Source organism: Bombus pascuorum, chromosome 7, assembly GCF_905332965.1.
Source record: "Bombus pascuorum chromosome 7, iyBomPasc1.1, whole genome shotgun sequence".
Lineage (NCBI taxonomy): Eukaryota > Metazoa > Arthropoda > Insecta > Hymenoptera > Apidae > Bombus > Bombus pascuorum.
The window spans coordinates 16004987-16026348 of record NC_083494.1 but is presented as its reverse complement, the minus strand read 5'-3'; the positions used below and the strand labels follow the sequence as shown (position 1 = coordinate 16026348).

The 21362-nt window shown below is 31.2% G+C and overlaps 3 protein-coding genes and 2 long non-coding RNA genes across 7 annotated transcripts; 2 read left to right on the top strand and 3 right to left on the bottom strand.

Moving 5' to 3' along the window:
- Positions 1 to 155: 155 nt before the first annotated feature.
- On the bottom strand, positions 156 to 5496 carry LOC132908622 (uncharacterized). Its single transcript, XM_060962771.1, has 4 exons — positions 4976 to 5496; positions 3822 to 4679; positions 3609 to 3740; positions 156 to 3524 (listed from the first exon to the last, which is right to left on the bottom strand). Exons 1-4 carry the CDS (start codon positions 5325 to 5327, stop codon positions 2257 to 2259), a joined length of 2610 nt encoding a protein of 869 aa, XP_060818754.1. The 5' UTR covers positions 5328 to 5496; the 3' UTR covers positions 156 to 2256.
- Positions 5497 to 6158: 662 nt separating this feature from the next.
- On the top strand, positions 6159 to 12617 carry LOC132908620 (protein argonaute-2-like). 3 transcript variants are annotated; one of them, XM_060962762.1, is made up of 16 exons: positions 6159 to 6289; positions 7238 to 7665; positions 7779 to 8102; positions 8200 to 8400; positions 8546 to 8672; positions 8747 to 9120; positions 9211 to 9330; positions 9425 to 9698; positions 9800 to 9961; positions 10030 to 10195; positions 10755 to 10845; positions 10925 to 11088; positions 11184 to 11457; positions 11545 to 11729; positions 11804 to 11934; positions 12306 to 12617. In XM_060962762.1, exons 1-15 carry the CDS (start codon positions 6280 to 6282, stop codon positions 11892 to 11894), a joined length of 2991 nt encoding a protein of 996 aa, XP_060818745.1. In that variant the 5' UTR covers positions 6159 to 6279; the 3' UTR covers positions 11895 to 11934; positions 12306 to 12617. The 3 variants fall into 3 exon arrangements, with proteins under 3 accessions (XP_060818745.1, XP_060818744.1, XP_060818743.1); XM_060962761.1 differs by having other exon boundaries at positions 7238 to 7677; XM_060962760.1 differs by having other exon boundaries at positions 7238 to 7686.
- Positions 12247 to 13648, bottom strand: LOC132908629 (uncharacterized). The gene is made up of 3 exons (XR_009658386.1): positions 13291 to 13648; positions 12692 to 13216; positions 12247 to 12459 (listed from the first exon to the last, which is right to left on the bottom strand). It is a non-coding gene; the product is annotated as an uncharacterized LOC132908629 (long non-coding RNA).
- An 890-nt stretch (positions 13649 to 14538) lies between these two features.
- Positions 14539 to 19560, top strand: LOC132908619 (protein argonaute-2-like). Its single transcript, XM_060962759.1, has 14 exons — positions 14539 to 15126; positions 15219 to 15542; positions 15642 to 15842; positions 15988 to 16114; positions 16189 to 16562; positions 16865 to 16984; positions 17079 to 17352; positions 17442 to 17603; positions 17672 to 17837; positions 18397 to 18487; positions 18567 to 18730; positions 18826 to 19099; positions 19186 to 19370; positions 19445 to 19560. Exons 1-14 carry the CDS (start codon positions 14554 to 14556, stop codon positions 19533 to 19535), a joined length of 3126 nt encoding a protein of 1041 aa, XP_060818742.1. The 5' UTR covers positions 14539 to 14553; the 3' UTR covers positions 19536 to 19560.
- A 327-nt stretch (positions 19561 to 19887) lies between these two features.
- Positions 19888 to 21323, bottom strand: LOC132908614 (uncharacterized). The gene is made up of 3 exons (XR_009658383.1): positions 20935 to 21323; positions 20333 to 20860; positions 19888 to 20101 (listed from the first exon to the last, which is right to left on the bottom strand). It is a non-coding gene; the product is annotated as an uncharacterized LOC132908614 (long non-coding RNA).
- Positions 21324 to 21362: the final 39 nt, after the last annotated feature.

Sequence of the window (21362 nt, the reverse complement as noted above, 5' to 3'; positions counted from 1 at the left end):
TACTCTTTAATTCGTTTAACTGTAAATTTCAATATCGACCGGCGCGTTTAACTTAATTGTGATTTTACGGTATTGATAATTTTATTGGTTGATACAAATCTATTCAAGAAACTTAACTATACAGACAAGTACAAGTATACGTATAAAAAGAAATGTTTCGTAGAATAATTACATCTGTTTATTTGTATTGATACATAAAAGGTATCAGGAAGAACAATAGTACAACAAGGTACTCGATGATTGATTCCTTCCCATTACTTTCGATACATTATTTCTATCCGCAAGTCGTGCAATGTATATAAAAATGACTTTTCAAAAATCCATGTTATTTACCGTTGTTACATTATTCTTGTATTCGTTTTTCTGTTTTCAAATCTGGATTATACATATCTCGCCATTCCTTATTTACCGATACATATTGTTCGACGATATCATGTAATTAATCTATATGTAAATATTTTCTTTATACATTCGTAAATCTTATAGTTTAGTTAGTTTATTCCCTTTGAATCTTCATCAATACGCACTTTTAGTACATTTGCGCGATAAGTTGTATTCGAAGCTACAATGTATTAATCTTGATTAATTTACTTCCTTCGAAATCGTACACTAGTGTATACGATATTTAGTTATATCTACTAATCATATATATACATATATGATTTATGTATTGTATGAATGCATGTATGTATCTACGTAAATTGAAAGACTATCACTATTGACGGAGTAAGAAATAAATCTAACGAGATGTCTGACGCATATTACTCTATTATTGTGTAACAACATGTTACAACGCTGCTATGCAACTAGCGTTGAAGCACCTCGATATCATACTTATGCGTTCGTAAAATTATTTTTCACTTTCTCCCTATTTTACTTCTTCCGCTGCCGCCCCCCCCCCCCCCACTCCGTTCACATTCCCACAAATTCCCGTCGTTCATCGCTCATCGGAAATAACTTGTACTCTGTCGATACTATTAATTCGTGTACAACTATAAACGCATGACGTAAATAACAATTAGTAAATCATACGTTTGAGGTCTTCTGGTCAAAACATAGTTTATGTGTGTAATATTTTGTTCTGTGTAACATGTATGAAGTTAAAAAGATACACATTTCGATCGAATTAATCATTATTTCGTCGAAGATTTAATACCTTAGAGTGCGGTAAAGATAAGAAAGAAAGAAAGAAAACGAAAAAGGAAAACCTGTGTGGAAATGAAAAGAAAAAGATCGGAAGAGGGACAAAAGACTGTTGATACGCGCAACAATTACAAATATTCCAAAATATTGTATGTAACAATATGACATTAGCAATATGATTTCGAAGCGTACGAAATCAAATTTCTTTCCACTGAAAGATTTCCCGGTTAGAAATCGAAAATGCTACAAATTTCTATGAGATTAATAATAATAATAAGATTACGGTTATATGATTTGCTACCAATCGTTAAGTGCGATGTTTTACCATTATTAATTCAGTGAAATTCGTTAGATTTATTCGTTAGGACATTAATCAAGGTCGCTGTGGTAAATGATAAGACACGAAAAAAAAAAATGCTCTATAAAACAGGAGAGAAACGAGATCTTAATTTTGCTTGGCCTACAATTGCATTTAGCAGAAAACTAGAGCTCTATATTCTCTTATTTTTATATAAAAGAAGATAATACTATTTCAGATATAAATGTGATACTAACTTTTAATGATTACCTTCATTTTTATAAAATGAATACTTAACTGTATAATAGTACCACTACATATTCTGTGTGTATTGTTTTTAAACGTAGTAACTCTTTTTAAAGCTATAATTTTAATCTCAAGAATCTCATTTTTTATGCGTCAGTCGAATTGTGTCTCCTATTAATTATTATATAATTTGAAGACAACAAAGAATAAAAATGCTTGAGAAAAAGCTTAGCTTTTGTTTCTTTAGGATTAGTTGTTTTTAAAAATACCTTATCGTCTTGCGATTTAATACAGTATTTTTCCATTTTTAACATCAAATGTAAATAAAATATGTTACAAAACACGATTATATACGTTCATTAAACATTTTCCTGAACGCATTGTGACTTTTTGTCTCTTTTTACGGTCATAATAATATATCCAGGTACGCACATCAAGCCACGCAAATAATTCGATTAAGATAGATAAATTATTGTACAATGTGTCATTCAAACCTTTCTTTTATACTTTATAGGAACATCCATGTGGAAGGTTCGCGATTTGCCGACATAATGATCAATGTTGATAGATTATTTTATACGCTTCGGAGGTCTACCACGTTTCTTAGCCTCGGTGTTTACAGTGTGATTGATAATCGATGATTTGGCAGTATGTGAATTCATTGCTTTTTGTACATTTCTTCCGGCATCGATTTTATACAAGTCTAACTCAATCGTTTCACTCTCAATCGCCCTCCTAGATCTTCTGGTTCGACCAGCTATTCCTTCCATTTCGTCGAACTTTGCCTGCAATCTCTGGGCCAATTCAAAATCTTCCTTTTCTTGAATAACTAATCTTTCCATTCGTTCCTGCTCTTTGATAATTTCTTCATCTGAAAGAACATTTTTCTCTACAATTATACTTGTTTCAGTAGTATTATTATTCTCTGATATACATGTTTGCATCTCGATACAAGATTCAGACAAATTACAATTGTCCATATCCTCATATGTTATATTTGTGTCATTATTTATGGAACTGTTCGTGTGTCGTATCTTTCGAGTTGTTCTTTTTAAGCCAGAATTGCTAATCTGGCAATTTAATCTTATAGAAGGATCTCCTTTTTCAGAATTTTCTGTACTAGACTGTTTTTCTGGGCATACCCTTCGCTGTTTCGATTTCGATAAAGTAGCTCTAGTAAACTTAGTTCTATTTCTGTTCTGTACCGTAACAGGAACATCGTCTGTCATCTTATATTGAATCTCCTCTTTCCTACATAGTCTCTTTCTTGTGTCTCTTTTCATGATTGTTTCTAAACCTGAAGAGGATACTCTATTGGAATTCTTTTTATCCGTGTTTATTTTTCTTTTCTTTATTCTTTCCGCAATATTTTCAATTGTTATTTCATTCTCGCCTCGTATTTCGGATTTCTCATTGTAAGGTGAATTTAGCTTTATAGATTCAGATGGAGAACTCAGATTTCTCGTTTCGATGTCAGTCATATATTTCATATTTGTTGCAGCCTTAATATCTTGTTTAATCCATAAAGATTTTTGTCGTTTAGATTTACATACCATGCCGTTTCTAATATGAGATTTCCACGATTTTTGTACCTTTCTAATATCTCTATGCTCTTCTAATATTAAGTTTTTACTGATTTTAGTGCCATTAATTATGTTATTCACATTCTTAGCATAATTCTTATTAGAATCAAATGATACCTCTGAAATATATTCAAGTTTATGGATACTATCGTTGGTTTGAAATTTTGTTTGTGGTTGATCACAAGATGTTGATGGTTTCTGTTCAATCTCTTCTTTACACACATCTTTCTCCTTAGAGCTCTGTTTAGTTTTCCCTACGATATTCAAAAGTATGATTGTTTCTACTTGTGTGACATTATATCCTGTAAAAACTGCATTGCACTGTAAAATTAACCTACCTCGAAATGCACTCCAGGAACATCCAATGATTCGTTTCAAATGTGCCTGAGATGGTGGTTTAGGTACAACGTTAGATATTCTTTTAAGTATAGGAACAACTCTAATTAATTTTGGATCTATTTGTCTTCCATCTGCAATGCAATATTATACAAATTATTTAAAAAAGAGTTGAAATTTGGGCGTAAGTGTATACAATAAAAATAAAATTCAACCTGTAGACATTTTTAATGGTGTTCTTGGCATGGCCTTGATAGGTTTAAAATGATGAATTTCTTGGTTAATGCTATCATGACTACCAGCACTTTCAGCACTTCCCGTTCTTTCGTCGTCGTCTCCTGAAGACACACACACTTCCACACTTAAACTTTTCTTTTTACTGTTTACAATATCATTTGGTACATGCAACTCTTCTTTGCTCTGAGTACCATATATTTTCGAAGTAGATGTTCTAGGTTCTAAGGAACATTTTGAGATACAAGGTTCAATTATTTTAGACACTGTTTGATGCTTTAAAGTTCTTGAAATAACATTATGTACAGTTGGTTTCTGACAACAAAATTTACTTGTAGGATCATTACATGTTCTAGGCAAGTTTGCATTGTTTTTTATACTAGACGCATATCTTTCTGCACGGATTTTGGATATTAATGCAATATTTGACCTTCTTAATCCAGGATTATCTTGAGAATCTAAAAGAGGTGGTTTTTCATACTTTGAACTTTGCGCTTCTACTTTATATGAATTTACTTCAGTCATAGTGGCAACATTCAATCTTGAAGCATGAAAACAACTATTAGATACATTAAGAGAGTCCTTATATTTAGAAACTTCTTTGTGTTTGCCCACAAGCTGTTTCTTTACTAAAGATTTAGCAAGTAACTGATCTTGAGTTAATTGAGCTAGTTGTTGTTGCTGTTCTTCTTCCCGTATTTTGCGAATTAAAGCCTCGCTGGCTATCTGCTCAGCTTTCCTTTGACATCGTATTTCTTCCTCTGCCATTTGAAGTTGCACTTCATATTCCTGCCGAATTTCTCCAGCTGCACTAAGTATTTTTTTAGCACCAGTATAGTCTGTAAGAGAAAAATAGTTTATTACACGTCTGTTATATATCACGATCACATAATTTCAAATAACATTTAAATCGTACTTTGTCTTCAATAACAACAAATAGGAATGATAAGTAGCACAAAATAATTCCTACTATTACGAAATTGTATTTTCTTATTTTTAAGAAGACTCATTTTATACTTTCAATCATACATCCGTATTTATACATGCGTATATTTCCATACATATTAATGTTATGATTATATATAACTAAAGAGGTTATGTTACATTTGTTTATCTTGTCTTATAGAAAACTTACCAGCATCCAAATCGATACTTCTGTCGTCACCGCTATATTTGCTTTCAACTTCTTTGGAAAATTTAGTTCGAATTAATTCCCAAAGGCCGTTATTAACTAATGTTTCGGTCTTCGTTGCTGTACGTAGCCAAGAACCGACTCGTATTCTACAGAGAGGGCAACTCAAACTATTGTGTTCGAAAGTACCTTTCAAACATTTTAAGCAAAGATTGTGTGTGCACGGCAATGTTACTGGTTCAATCAGGATGCTGCGGCATACTGGGCATATTAAATCTCGTAGACTAATATCCACCGATGGTCGTGTCAAAGAAATATCAAATAATTTTGACGTTCGCTTCAAATATGTCGCCATCTTGCCATATTCTTTAAAGAAACATAACAACCACTACGATCATTTCGAGAACCATGGTTCTCTTACTGAATGGAACATTCGCAAACAGCTTAATCGAAATTGCAGATCTTTTATAATTAACTGCCAGTTCGGTATCCAAAATATAAATTTTTTAAATTAGAACCTATTTTGATTTTCGTGGAAATTTACCTGTCTTTAATATCTTTTTCGAACAAGTTTTCTACTATATACTTTTGTCACTATTCTAATTATTTTTGTAATTGTGTAATGCATATTTTCTAAACATGCACGACAATAACAATATTTATAATTCTATTATTTAACAGTTAAACAATGATTAATATAATATACCATTTCAATAATGAAAAATTAGATACTAACTAAGAAAATAAAAAAATCGTATTCTGATTCTTTAAACTGATTTACTTTAAAATATCATATAGGTGAAAGAAGATATCAATGTATTTTGAACGATATTTATATTGTTTCACGATTTATAAATCAGATTTGCTAGGGAATTTTACCACTTTATGCCGATAGGTACAACAATTAATGAAAATATCTTCCATTTAACGTATTGTACATTCTCACAAATACATTACATGCATTAACATAGAAAATTGTTAAATAATTTTAAACAATTTTTTGAGGTCCTCTGCAGGTCCTTAACATAAATTATATACCATTAAAAATAATTTTATTTTGCACTTTAATCCTTTTGCCTGTTTTTGTATTTAATTATAACATTTATAGGTAACAAGTTGGTAAGCCTTATAATCGATATAAGACTATGTCGTAGGTTTTTCCCAATTCAGACAGAAAGTAACAAAGGTCAAGGACATACTTCTTGTATATAAGGAAATACGTCAATTCCTAATCTGACGCAAGTGAAACAAAATTTGTTTTTGAAGTATTTCAAATCAATAACTTGTTTTTTGGAAGAGTTGTGAAAATGCCGCGGAGTAAGTTGCATGAATATTATAATATTATAGGATGCGTCCGAAAGCGTACATAAAATGTTCAAGCGTACATAAAGTAATCTCTCATAAAAAGATAAAAAATGAAATAGAATAAAATTTGGTCATTTGAAACTTAGTTTTCGAGAATATCGAATTTGAAAATCTATTTCATAACCGTAACGTATACAGTTGATGTGGCATTACAAATAAAAATCTGGTCAAGGAACATCGTGTAACAACAAGTTCTTATGTAAAAAATGTAAATAGTGATTTCCTAGTTAAAGTATTCGGTAAAAAATATGGTCATGTTATATGGTTACAGACTATTCAAGTCGCGCAATTGTATACGAACGATATACGTTACACATTGTTCGATTTCAAATTTAATTTTCTGATATGTTGAACCTTGAATAAATATATTTGTTATTTTATGCGTTTTTCTTATTTTGTCTTGAGGAATTATTTCGTGCCCACTTTTCTGTAACTTTACGTGCACCCTATATATTACAGTAATAATATATTAAGTCAGAAAGCAAATATATTTACAAATATTACACAGAGAAAAAGAACAAATGTGTCCTAGCAGATGACATTGACATACATATAATACATTTTTCACAACAACAAACTGATGATCTATGAAATAGTATTACATATTACATATTACATTAATAAGAATATGTTTCCAAGCAAAATCGTTAATTTTGAACGTCTCAGAAATTATTCAGTTTAGAAAATAATTTAATCATAAAAATTGTAAAAATTCTAACAGTTTGTGATCTCCTACATTAGCATAATATGCCGTATTGCATTAGTTCTTTGATTAATCAAAATTAGTAGCTCAACCATAGTGATCTTATAAATGAGAACTAGTAATGGGCGGTATGAAAGATTTATGACTTCTATCAAAAGATAAATATATATATATATATATATATATATATCGCACAGAAAGTAAAAGACGACAGAAAAAAGCCAAATTAATTGATGCACAACAAGAGACAACTGATACACAACAAGAGACAACTGATACAGAAGAGCAAGGGCCAATTGATACAGAAGAGCAAGGGCCAATTGATACACAACAGCAAGGGCCAAGTGGTACATCACATAAAAGGTCAAGTGGTAAACCACAGCAAGAGCCAAGTGGTAAACCACAGCAAGGGCCAAATGATGGACAACAGCAAGGGCCAAGTGGTATACCACAGCAAAGGCCAAGTGCTAGACAACAGCAAGGGCCAAGTGCTAGGCAACAGCAAATGCCGATTGGTACACCACAGCCAGGACCAAGTGGTACACCACAGCCAGGGCCAAGTGGTATACAAAAACAACAAAAATCGGAACATGTTGAACGAAAGCAGGCACCTGTTTTAAAACAGGTATCTGAACAGGTACAGCAGGTATTGTTTGTACTTTAGTGAAGTCAAAATGAAATTGTACGTAGAAATATTAAATGGTAATTTATATTTTACATTTGTATATTTACATTTAGCCAACTGGTACAGTTTCCAAATCAAAAGTGTTCCCAAAACATTTGCAACAAATATACCTGAATCAGATGCCAATAAAAAATAGCGTAGGTACAATGGGCAGAAAAATTATGGTAGAAACAAACATGTTTAGACTCATCTTTCCTAGCAATTTTGAAACACGTGTTATTCATTATGATGTAGTCATTACACCAGACAAACCAAAATGTTTCTTAAGAAAAGTTTTCGAAGAATTTAGAAAAGTACAGTGTCCAAAGAGATATCCTGCATTTGATGGCAGAAAAAATGCATATAGTGCAAATGATCTTCCCTTTGGTGATCAAAGTGTAAGTAAATAGATAATGTGCTTTTATGATTATACATATACACAATTTCTTAGTATCTTATATATTTCTGTTATATATATGTATGTATATATTATAGAAAGAAGAAGAATTAACTATTCTTGATAAAGAATTGCAAAAACAAAGAACTTTCAAGATATATTTAAAAAAAGTTGCAGTTCTTGATTTGTCATGGATCAAAAATTTAAAGTATGATGCATTTGAGTCTGACACAAAACAGCAATGTATCCAGGCATTGGATATCATTTTGCGCCATGGACCTGCATCGCAATACATAACGGTGACTTTTTTAAATAATTCAAATTTTATTTATGCAAATATTTGATTTATATACTATCATATTAATTGCATATGGTAATGATATATAGTATGTTATATTCAATAAATTTAATATTATTAATACATTATACTTAACATGTTGATAGGTTGGTAGATCACTTTTTCAACCACCGGAACCAGGTAGAGTTATTTCATTGACGAATGGTTTAAATTTATGGTTTGGTGTATTCCAATCTGCTATAGTTGGATCTAGAGCATATTTGAATGTAGATGGTAATATATTAACATAATAATATTATTACCTATTGCTAATTATGTATATAAATTGTAATATGTTTTGTGAATAGTTGCACATAAGGGATTTCCTAAAGAGCAATCAGTTATTGATTTGATGAAAGAATTATGTCAGAATCCTAGAGGTGGTCCAGTGCCGGAGCACCTAACTGCAAGGGACATTAGATATAATCAAGATAAAATAGAGAAATTTTTAAAGGGATTAAAAGTTCATTATGAATTGCAAGGTCAACCTACCAGTAAAAGAATTTATCCCGTAAATGGATTAGTCGATAGTGCAAGAGGAAGCAAATTTATTGTAAAAGATGGAACTGTTACTACAGTTGAAGAATATTTTTTACAAACGAAAAAATATAAAATAAAATACCCTGACCTGCCTTGTCTTTGGGTAGGATCTAAAAATAGCAAAATTTACGTACCTGCTGAGGTAAATATAAATGAAAAAGACATATGTCTATATGATTAAAGTTATCACACCTAAATAATAATTAACGATAACTGTATTCACATTTTACAGTTATGTACAGTTATAGCTGGACAAGTTCTACGGAAAAAACTGGATGAAGCTCAGACTGCAAAAATGATTCGCGAAACCGCAACTAGTGCCGATACACGTAAACAAAAAATTTTGAGTAGCGTAAGAGGCTTTTTAAATAATTTTTATAATTGAAACCTGTCAAATCAATTTGTTATTATTAACAAAGTAAACTAAAATATAAATATGTCCACAGTTTGCTAATATGAAATTGAACGATCAACCAAGTTTACTAAATGAATTTCATTTCTCTGTACATGGACAATTTGAAAAAGTGCCAGCAAGAGTTCTTGAAGCTCCCAAGTTACAATACAATGCCAGACAAGTTAACGTATTCAAGGGAACCTGGAGAGCAGACAAATTTTTAATACCATGTAATTTGCCAGAAAATTCATGGACTATGTTAAATTTAAACGCAAATGTACGTGATACTGATTTACATATGTTACACGACAGACTACGACAATTTGGTTAGTACGTTAAAAATAAATTTTCATAATATTTTCAAAACATAATATTTAAAATATTCTTTCATAGCAACATAAAATTTTGCTGCTATATTACATTTTAGGTTCATCTTTGAACATGACGATCAATAGGGCACTAACTCCATTCACAATGTTAACTTTAAAACATAATATTTCGAACATTATTGCATATTTTGAGGAAAAAAAGCAACAAGATATAAAATTAGTACTAGTAATACTTCCGAATGTAGACAGTAGTGCTTACAGTAAGTATGGTATTATTTTATACATATACGAAAGGAAAATTTTTAATGAAATGTTTTGTTGACTGTAGGTGTTGTAAAACAAATTTCCGAACTTAAAATACCCGGAGGTATTGTAACTCAATGTATAAAACATCAAACTTTAAGAAAATTAAATGATTCAACGGTTGGAAATATTTTGTTAAAAATTAATTCAAAGCTTAATGGTGTTAATCACACCTTTGTTCTTTCTTATTGGTAATATTATCTCTTATGTCTTTTATAATATACAGTATCTCACGAAAGTATTTGGATACTCCTAGAAACTTTATATGTATATTATACAAAACATTTTGAAATTTCATTAGCATTATAACGAAATACGACTATAGTGATTATATTGTTAAAATTTGATACGGATCTGAAAATGTATATAGGAGTTACAAAATATGTATTGAAAGCATACACTTCACAAAGATGACCAAAGTATTTGAACATTCAATTATTCATTATATTAATAGATCACAATACATAAATAATAAGACCATCTTTAGCGCTAATTGTCTACTATTTATGCTGCATACTAATTTTTCATGTTTGCAATAAATGTCTTGTACATTTTCGTATTGGTTTCAATGCTATTATGATTACAATAATATCTCATTACAGAGTTAATGAAATTTCAAAGAGTTCCGTACAATGAACATTATATATTTATAAGAACTTTTTGTGATAAATGTTTTCGTGGGCTGCTACATGTATATTGTGCATTAGCATATATTTGCGTTTTATGTACATAAAGTATTATTTTCTTCAGTCCGCCTTGTTTAAGGGAACCATGCATGATCGTTGGTGCCGATGTGACTCATCCATCCCCTGATGCGTCGACCATACCTTCGATTGCGGCTGTAAGAATCTTCTCTTCATCATCAAATCATCGAATCATGCAAAAACAATGTATATATATCTAATAATACCTTAACTTAGGTTGCAGCAAGTCATGATCTCTATGCTTTTCAATATAACGTTGAAATAAGACTTCAGCCGCCGAGAGAAGAAATGATACGCGACATGGAAGAAATTATGATAATTCAGTTGAAGTACTTTTATGCGAAAACAGGACATAAGCCTAAAAGAATAATCGTCTATCGGTAAATGGATTAAAATATTAAGCGATATGTAGGGTTAATGGGTAAATTCAATTATATAGAATATTCTTAACAAATGCTTATTTACGCGTGTGTAGGGATGGTGTAAGTGATGGCCAACTTTTATTCGTGATGCATTATGAATTGGAGGCAATAAAAAGAGCTATAAATCGTTTAAACCGTAATCAAGAGCGTGACATTGCGATCACATTTTTTGTAGTTCAAAAAAGGCATCACATACGTCTTTTTCCGACTGACAAAAGGAATTCGGATGATAGAAACTTTAATGTACAAGCAGGCACTATCGTTGATACAGAAATTACACATCCAACTTATATAGATTTTTATCTTGTATCTCATGCTAGCATACAAGTAAGTCCTATACCTCACATTATATTATATGCCGTTAAATGTAGTCACACAAATAATTAATAGAAAAAAAAAAAAAAACACTTATAGGGTACTGCCAGACCAACGAAATACAGATGCGTATGTAATGAAAGTCATATGCGGGAAGATGAAATTGAGCAACTTACGTATTATCTTTGTCATATGTTTGCACGATGTACACGATCTGTTAGTTATCCTGCACCTACATACTATGCCCATTTAGCTGCTTTTAGAGCAAGAGCATTAATACACAAGTAAGTTTGTTATATGCATATGTATTAATGCCTCTTATAATATTTATTATAAAATTAATTATATGTGTTTGCAGTGTCAACGTAGATGTTGAGAGGCTCGCAGAGGAACAGAGAAAGAAAATGACTTTACAAATAAATAAAAGTTCACCTATGTTTTTTGTATAAGAGTTACATAAAACATGTAATAGAATGAGATAAGAAAATGGTTAGACATTATTTTAACTTATCTTAAGCTCTTAAATTAAAAATGTATTAACTTTGCATGCAACGTGTGTTCTACATGAAATGTCAGTTAATTTTTTTCACGGTTGCTTCGTTCATTAGCTACAATACATAAATTACGTATATAATATTTATCACCACATTATTAAATAATTATGCTTATAATATAAAAATGTTATATATTCATCGTGATAATTAATTTTGTGTGAATGTAAAGGACAACTAATATGGCGTATGATGCTTTCATGCCGATATCGTGGGCTTGATAGTCATATCATAAATCATAATAAAGCTTAAAAAGAAATATTGTATTTATTTATATATTTGTGTGAATCTGTTTATATTGTTTAATAGTGCAAGCGTAAATCTTATCAATCGATAAAAGGTTCATTTACTACAATTTCTGCATTCTGATAATACGTTCAGTCTTGGTAATGGAGTTTTGGATACATTGCCATTCAACATTCGTGTGGCATTTTACAAATTTCGAAGATAACGATTATTGTCCCTGTAGAACATAGAATATGTAGCCTTTAGAAAGGTATGTTAATTTTGATTTATTTAAATATTTCACTTTAGTATATGTAATATTGAAAGTAACACATATATAAATTACTATACATTTATTTACTAGTAATTATAAAATAGAAACAAATAAATAGTCAAATATATGTCAAATGTTAAATAAAGTAATAAATTAAATAAAGTATATTCGAAACAAAAAGAAAGTATATATTTACCCTTTTCTATGATATTAATCACAATTGTTTGAAATGGAAGAACAATTAGGATGTATCGAAAATAGTTATCCTATAGTCTAGTAGTAAACAAACGCACATAGCTACAAAAGGTCATCGTATATATTTCTATTTCCGTTGATATAGTAGAAATCGATTGAAATGTATCACTTTATCATCATCATTGTCATTATCATCGATGTATCATTATCATTAATTTTGTGAATTTAAAAATATTATGCACGTATGTTGTTTAGATGTATAAGATAAAGAAAATGCTTAGGACAAAGTTTAAGTATTAGAATTAGTTCTTTCAGAACATATAAATCCTATTAAATAAATATGTATATAACAATATATATATTATATAACAGTACTTTTCATAGTATCATGTAAGAAGTCCAATTACTATTCACTAACAGAGGTATAAATATGGATAATAAGAGATATTACATTCATAGGACTTGTTGACCGAATAAAGCTTTGAAAACACGTAGGGTAAATTGCAGTCGTAGTGTAGGGAGAGATCTAAAATTAGAAATCGGTTATTACCGTTACAGTTTTCAAAGTTATCACACATGAGACAAAAATTTATAACTTACACAAATCAGTTAAAAGCGGTGTAAAAATTTTATGTAGTTTCATTGTTATCTTATAAAATAAATTTAACAAGCTTCCATTTCTACAAGAATTTATTAATTGAAATTTTCAAATGAATTAATTATTTGCGTCCTCCTCTGCCCTTGTTCCACTTTAATCAATCTTAGTTCTTGTTCATATCTTATTCTTTCACAGTTTCTCACCTTGTTTCTCTTTACCTCGCTTTATTCATTTTGTTACCTTTTCTTTCGTCCACCCTTTATCCTCTGTCCTTTTTATTTTCTGTCTTTTCTCTCCCTTTCTCTTTCTGGTGCTTCTCCCACTATTCTCTTCCCTTTTTTGTATATAATTTTGCCTCCGTCTAATGTAGGTCTCTGTTCTCACGGATGTTTCACGTGATCAGAACTCCTGTTGCTTCTTGGTGGTGAGGTAGTGCATGCGGCATCGTGTTAGCAATATCTGCTGCCAAGGGGGTATGTGATACGCTGAAAACGCTGCTCGAGTTCCGTTCGACAACAGAAGAGACGTAAAGGGGCTATCGTTATATATAGAGACGAAAGGGTGAACGAGAGAAAAGACAGAAAAGGGGAGCCACACGGTCGTAAAATCTCAGTATCGCTTCGTGGGGCGCTCGTGCACAATTCGCTGTAATCGCTGTGATTACCATAGCTTTCACGAGGTATGTTTATTCCTGTCTCTCTTCACTTGAAAATCTTTGTTGTAGTTAGACAGCTTTTTTCAATAATTTTTTCATGGTTTGTGATTACATATAAAAATTCTTCGGAAAGCTCGATATTACTGTTTACTAACGGAAACCGCTGCGATAGAATATTACTTGTTGTATACGTGTCTTCGATTCTTTTATTTATTTCCTTGGTGTTATAGAGATGCTTTTCATTGCACGACGGTCGATCATGTGACGTTCTGCGTGTGTTAAAAATGTGAAAAAGCAAGTTAACGGATGGTGTAAAAACCAACGTTTGTCTAAATAAACGCGTGTTATCGTAATCTGAATTCTTGATCAAGATGTACGACAAGATTTGATGATGTGTTAGCCAATTGCTATTGTTTTACTGCAGGTTCTAATGCGAAAGTAAAGGGCCAAGTGGTAGACAACAGCAAGGGCCAAGTGCTAGACAAGAGCAAAGGCCAAGTGGTACACCACAGCAAGGGCCAAGTGCTAGACAACAGCAAGGGCCAAGTGTTAGACAACAGCAAGGGCCAAGTGTTAGACAACTGCAAGGGCCAAGTGGTACGCCACAGAAATGCCAAGGGGTACATCACAGCGAGGGCCAAGTGGTAAACCACAGCAAATGCGAAGTGGTAAACCACAGCAAGGGCCAAATGATAGACAACAGCAAGGGCCAAGTGCTAGACAACAGCAGGGGCCAAGTGCTAGACAACAGCAAGGGCCAAGTGCTAGACAACAGCAAGGGCCAAGTGCTGGACAACAGCAAATGCCGAGTGGTATACCACAGCAAGGGCCAAGTGCTAGACAACAGCAAGAACCAAGTGGTACGCCACAGCAAATGCCAAGTGACATACAACAGCAAGGACCAAGTGCTAGACAACAGCAAATGCCGAGTGGTACACCACAGCAAGGGCCAAGTGCTAGAAAACAGCAAGGGCCAAGTGTTAGACAACAGCAAGGGCCAAGTGCTAGACAACAGCAGGGGCCAAGTGCTAGACAACAGCAAATGCCGAGTGGTACACCACAGCAAGGGCCAAGTGGTACACCACAGCAAGGGCCAAGTGATATACAACAACAACAACAATCGGGATGTGTTGTACAAAGCCAGGCAATTGTTTCACCAGAGGCATGTGAACAGCTACTGCAGGTATTGTTTGTACTTTAGTGAAGTCAAAATGAAATTGTACGTAGAAATATTAAATGGTAATTTATATTTTACATTTGTATATTTACATTTAGCCAACTGGTGCAGTTTCCAAATCAAAAGTGTTTCCAAAACATTTGCAACAAATATACCTGAATCAGATGCCAATAAAAAATAGCGTAGGTACAATGGGCAGAAAAATTATGGTAGAAACAAACATGTTTAGACTCATCTTTCCTAGAAATTTTGAAACACATGTTATTCATTATGATGTAGTCATTACACCAGACAAACCAAAATGTTTCTTAAGAAAAGTTTTCGAAGAATTTAGAAAAGTACAGTGTCCAAAGAGATATCCTGCATTTGATGGCAGAAAAAATGCATATAGTGCAAATGATCTTCCCTTTGGTGATCAAAGTGTAAGTAAATAGATAATGTGCTTTTATGATTATACATGTACACAATTTCTTAGTATCTTATATATTTTTGTTATATATATATGTATGTATATATTATAGAAAGAAGAAGCAATAACTCTTCTTGATAATGAATTGCAAAAACCAAGAACTTTCAAGATATATTTAAAAAAAGTTGCAGTTCTTGATTTGTCATGGATCAAAAATTTAACGTATGATGCATTTGAGTCTGACACAAAACAGCAATGTATCCAGGCATTGGATATCATTTTGCGCCATGGACCTGCATCGCAATACATAACGGTGACTTTTTTAAATAATTCAAATTTTATTTATGCAAATATTTGATTTATATACTATCATATTAATTGCATATGGTAATGATATATAGTATGTTATATTCAATAAATTTAATATTATTAATACATTATACTTAACATGTTGATAGGTTGGTAGATCACTTTTTCAACCACCGGAACCAGGTAGAGTTATTTCATTGACGAATGGTTTAAATTTATGGTTTGGTGTATTCCAATCTGCTATAGTTGGATCTAGAGCATATTTGAATGTAGATGGTAATATATTAACATAATAATATTATTACCTATTGCTAATTATGTGTATAAATTTTAATATGTTTTGTGAATAGTTGCACATAAGGGATTTCCTAAAGAGCAGTCAGTTATTGATTTGATGAAAGAATTATGTCAGAATCCTAAAACTGGTGCAGTGCCGGAGCACCTAACTGCAAGGGACATTAGATATAATCGAGATAAAATAGCTAAATTTTTAAAGGGATTAAAAGTTCAGTATGAATTGCCAGATCAACCTACCAGTAAAAGAATTTATGTTGTAAATGGATTAGTCAATAGTGCAAAAGAAAACAAATTTACTTTAGCAGATAGAACTGTTGCTACGGTTGAAGAATATTTTTTAGAAACGAAAAAATATAAAATAAAATACCCTGACTTGCCTTGTCTTTGGGTAGGATCTAAAAATAGCAAAATTCACATACCTGCTGAGGTAAATATAAATGAAAAAGACATATGTCTATATGATTAAAGTTATCACACCTAAATAATAATTAACGATAACTGTATTCATATTTTACAGTTATCACAAAAGATATAACAAAAAAAAAAAAAAACGAAGCTGGCACCCCGCGGGTGTTAGCCACCCACATGCTATATTTATTTTTGTTTTTTTTTTTTTTTTTTTTTTTTTTTTTTTTCAACAATAAGATATAACACTTTACCAAATGTCCATAAGGACAAATTGTAAAAAACCAAAATAAAATAAAAAAAAAAAAAAAAAATATTTTACAGTTATGTACAATTATAGCTGGACAAGCTATACGGAGAAAACTGGATGAAGCTCAGACTGCAAAAATGATTCGCGAAACCGCAACTAGTGCCGATACACGTAAAAACAAAATTATGAGTAGCGTAAGAGGCCTTTTAAATAATTTTTATAATTGAAAACTGTCAAATCAATTTGTTATCATTAACAAAGTAAACTAAAATATAAATATGTCCACAGTTTGCTAATATGAATTTGAACGATCAACCAAGTTTACTAAATGAATTTCATTTCTCTGTACATGGACAATTTGAAAAAGTGCCAGCAAGAGTTCTTGAAGCTCCCAAGTTACAATACAATGACAGACAAGTTAACATATTCAAGGGAACCTGGAGAGCAGACAAATTTTTAATACCATGTAATTTGCCAGAAAATTCATGGACTGTGTTAAATTTAAACGCACTTGTACGTGATACTGATTTACATATTTTACACGATAGACTACGACAATCTGGTTAGTACGTTAAAAATAAATTTTCCAACGTAATATTTAAAATATTCTTTTATTGCAACATAAAATTTTGCTGCTAAATTACATTTTAGGTTCATCTTTGAACATGACGATCAATAGGGCACTAACTCCATTCACAAAGTTAACATTAGAAAATGATATTTCCAACATTACTGCATATTTTGAGGAAAAAAAGGGACAAGATATAAAACTAGTACTAGTAATACTTCCGCATATAAACAGTGGTGCTTACAGTAAGTATGGTATTATTTTATACATATATGAAAGGAAAATTTTTAATGAAATGTTTTATTGACTGTAGGTGTTGTAAAACAAATTTCCGAACTTAAAATACCCGGAGGTATTGTAACTCAATGTATAAAACATCAAACTATAAAAAAATTAAACGATTCAACGGTTGGAAATATTTTGTTAAAAATTAATTCAAAGCTTAATGGTGTTAATCACACCTTTGTTCGTTCTTATTGGTAATATTATCTCTTATGTCTTTTATAATATACAGTATCTCACGAAAGTATTTGGATACTCCTAGAAACTTTATATGTATATTATACAAAACATTTTGAAATTTCATTAGCATTATAACGAAATACGACTATAGTGATTATATTGTTAAAATTTGATACGGATCTGAAAATGTATATAGGAGTTACAAAATATGTATTGAAAGCATACACTTCACAAAGATGACCAAAGTATTTGAACATTCAATTATTCATTATATTAATAGATCACAATATATAAATAATAAGACCATCTTTAGCGCTAATTGTCTACTATTTATGCTGCATACTAATTTTTCATGTTTGCAATAAATGTCTTGTACATTTTCGTATTGGTTTCAATGCTATTATGATTACAATAATATCTCATTACAGAGTTAATGAAATTTCAAAGAGTTCCGTACAATGAACATTATATATTTATAAGAACTTTTTGTGATAAATGTTTTCGTGGGCTGCTACATGTATATTGTGCATTAGCATATATTTGCGTTTTATGTACATAAAGTATTATTTTCTTCAGTCCGCCTTGTTTAAGGGAACCATGCATGATCGTTGGTGCCGATGTGACTCATCCATCCCCTGATGCGTCGACCATACCTTCGATTGCGGCTGTAAGAATCTTCTCTTCATCATCAAATCATCGAATCATGCAAAAACAATGTATATATATCTAATAATACCTTAACTTAGGTTGCAGCAAGTCATGATCCCAACGCTTTCCAATATAACATTGAAATAAGACTTCAGCCGCCGAGAGAAGAAATGATACGCGAAATGGAAGAAATTATGATAATTCAGTTGAAGTACTTTTATGCGAAAACAGGATATAAGCCTAAAAGAATAATCGTCTATCGGTAAATGGATTAAAATATTAAGCGATATGTAGGGTTAATAGGTAAATTCAATTATATAGAATATTCTTAACAAATGCTTATTTACGCGTGTGTAGAGATGGTGTAAGTGATGGGCAGCTTTTAATGGTGATGCATTATGAATTGGAGGCAATAAAAAGAGCTATAAATCGTTTAAACCGTAATCAAGAGCGTGACATTGCGATCACATTTTTTGTAGTTCAAAAAAGGCATCACATACGTCTTTTTCCGACTGACAAAAAAAATTCGGATGATAGAAACTTTAATGTACAAGCAGGCACTATCGTTGATACAGAAATTACACATCCAACTTATATAGATTTTTATCTTGTATCTCATGCTAGCATACAAGTAAGTCCTATACCTCACATTATATTATATGCCGTTAAATGTAGTCACACAAATAATTAATAGAAAAAAAAAAAAAACACTTATAGGGTACTGCCAGACCAACGAAATACAGATGCGTATGTAATGAAAGTCATATGCAGGAAGATGAAATTGAGCAACTTACGTATTATCTTTGTCATATGTTTGCACGATGTACACGATCTGTTAGTTATCCTGCACCTACATACTATGCCCATTTAGCTGCTTTTAGAGCAAGAGCATTAATACACAAGTAAGTTTGTTATATGCATATGTATTAATGCCTCTTATAATATTTATTAAAAAATTAATTATATGTGTTTGCAGTGTCGACGTAGATGTTCAGAAGCTCGCAGAGGAACAGAGAAAGAAAATGACTTTACAAATAAATAAAAGTTCACCTATGTTTTTTGTATGAGAGTTTTATAAAACATGTAATAAAATGAGATATGAAAATGGTTAGACATTATTTTAACTTATCCTAAGCTCTTAAATTAAAAATGTATTAACTTCGCATGCAACGTGTGTTCTACACGAAATGTCAGTTAATTTTTTTCACGGTTGCTTTGTTAATTAGCTGCAATACATAAATTACGTATATAATATTTATCACCACATTATTAAATAATTATGCTTATAATATAAAAATGTTATATATTCATCGTGATAATTAATTCTGTGTGAATGTAAAGGACAACTAATATGGCGTATGATGCTTTCATGCCGATATCGTGGGCTTGATAGTCATATCATAAATCATAATAAAGCTTAAAAAGAAATATTGTATTTATTTATATATTTTGTGTGAATCTGTTTATATTGTTTAATAGTGCAAACGTAAATCTTATCAATCGATAAAAGGTTCATTTACTACAATTTCTGCATTCTGATAATACGTTCAGTCTTGGTAATGGAGTTTTGGATACATTGCCATTCAACATTCGTGTGGCATTTTACAAATTTCGAAGATAACGATTATTGTCCCTGTAGAACATAGAATATGTAGCCTTTAGAAGGTATGTTAATTTTGATTTATTTAAATATTTCACTTTAGTATATGTAATATTGAAAGTAACACATATATAAATTACTATACATTTATTTACTAGTAATTATAAAATAGAAACAAATAAATAGTCAAATATATGTCAAATGTTAAATAAAGTAATAAATTAAATAAAGTATATTCGATACAAAAAGGAAGTATATATTTACCCTTTTCTAGGATATTAATCACAATTGTTTGAAATGGAAGAACAATTAGTAGGGTGCATCGAAAATAGTTATCTTATAGTCTAGTAGTAAACAAACGCACATAGCTACAAAAGGTCATCGTACATACTTCTATTCCCGTTGATATAGTAGAAATCGATTGAAATGTATCACTTTATCATCATCATTGTCATTATCATCGATGTATCATTATCATTAATTTTGTGAATTTAAAAATATTATGCACGTATGTTGTTTAGATGTATAAGATAAAGAAAATGCTTAGGACAAAGTTTAAGTATTAGAATTAGTTCTTTCAGAACATATAAATCCTATTAAATAAATATGTATATAACAATATATATATTATATAACAGTACTTTTCATAGTATCATGTAAGAAGTCCAATTACTATTCACTAACAGAGGTATAAATATGGATAATAAGAGATATTACATTCATAGGACTTGTTGACCGAATAAAGCTTTGAAAACACGTAGGGTAAATTGCAGTCATAGTGTAGGGAGAGATCTAAAATTAGAAATCGGTTATTACCGTTACAGTTTTCAAAGTTATCACACATGAGACAAAAATTTATAACTTACACAAATCAGTTAAAAGCGGTGTAAAAATTTTATGTAGTTTCATTGTTATCTTATAAAATAAATTTAACAAGCTTCCATTTCTACAAGAATTTATTAATTGAAATTTTCAAATGAATTAATTATTTGCGTCCTCCTCTGCCCTTGTTCCACTTTAATCAATCTTAGTTCTTGTTCATATCTTATTCTTTCACAGTTTCTCACCTTGTTTCTCTTTACCTCGCTTTATTCATTTTGTTACCTTTTCTTTCGTCCACCCTTTATCCTCTGTCCTTTTTATTTTCTGTCTTTTCTCTCCCTTTCTCTTTCTGGTGCTTCCTCCACTATTCTCTTCCCTTTTCTGTATATAATTTTGCCTCCGTCTAAGGTAGGTCTCTGTTCTCGCGGATGCTTCACGTGACCAGAACGTCTATTGATTCTTGGAGGTGAGG

What these genes read in the sequence shown, in the direction of transcription:
- LOC132908622 (XM_060962771.1), bottom strand. Translation starts at nt 5,327, where the DNA reads ATGGCGACATATTTGAAGCGAACGTCAAAATTATTTGATATTTCTTTG. An exon ending in ACCATTAAAAATGTCTACAG is followed by an intron (nt 3,741 to 3,821) that starts GTTGAATTTTAT and finishes ATTGCATTGCAG; the next exon opens with ATGGAAGACAAATAGATCCA. An exon ending in TTCCTGGAGTGCATTTCGAG is followed by an intron (nt 3,525 to 3,608) that starts GTAGGTTAATTT and finishes TGAATATCGTAG; the next exon opens with GGAAAACTAAACAGAGCTCT.
- LOC132908620 (XM_060962760.1), top strand. An exon ending in TATCTGAACAGGTACAGCAG is followed by an intron (nt 7,687 to 7,778) that starts GTATTGTTTGTA and finishes ATTTACATTTAG; the next exon opens with CCAACTGGTACAGTTTCCAA. An exon ending in AAAAGAATAATCGTCTATCG is followed by an intron (nt 11,089 to 11,183) that starts GTAAATGGATTA and finishes ACGCGTGTGTAG; the next exon opens with GGATGGTGTAAGTGATGGCC.
- LOC132908619 (XM_060962759.1), top strand. Translation starts at nt 14,554, where the DNA reads ATGCCAAGGGGTACATCACAGCGAGGGCCAAGTGGTAAACCACAGCAA. An exon ending in CTGCATCGCAATACATAACG is followed by an intron (nt 15,843 to 15,987) that starts GTGACTTTTTTA and finishes ACATGTTGATAG; the next exon opens with GTTGGTAGATCACTTTTTCA. An exon ending in GCAAGAGCATTAATACACAA is followed by an intron (nt 19,371 to 19,444) that starts GTAAGTTTGTTA and finishes ATGTGTTTGCAG; the next exon opens with TGTCGACGTAGATGTTCAGA.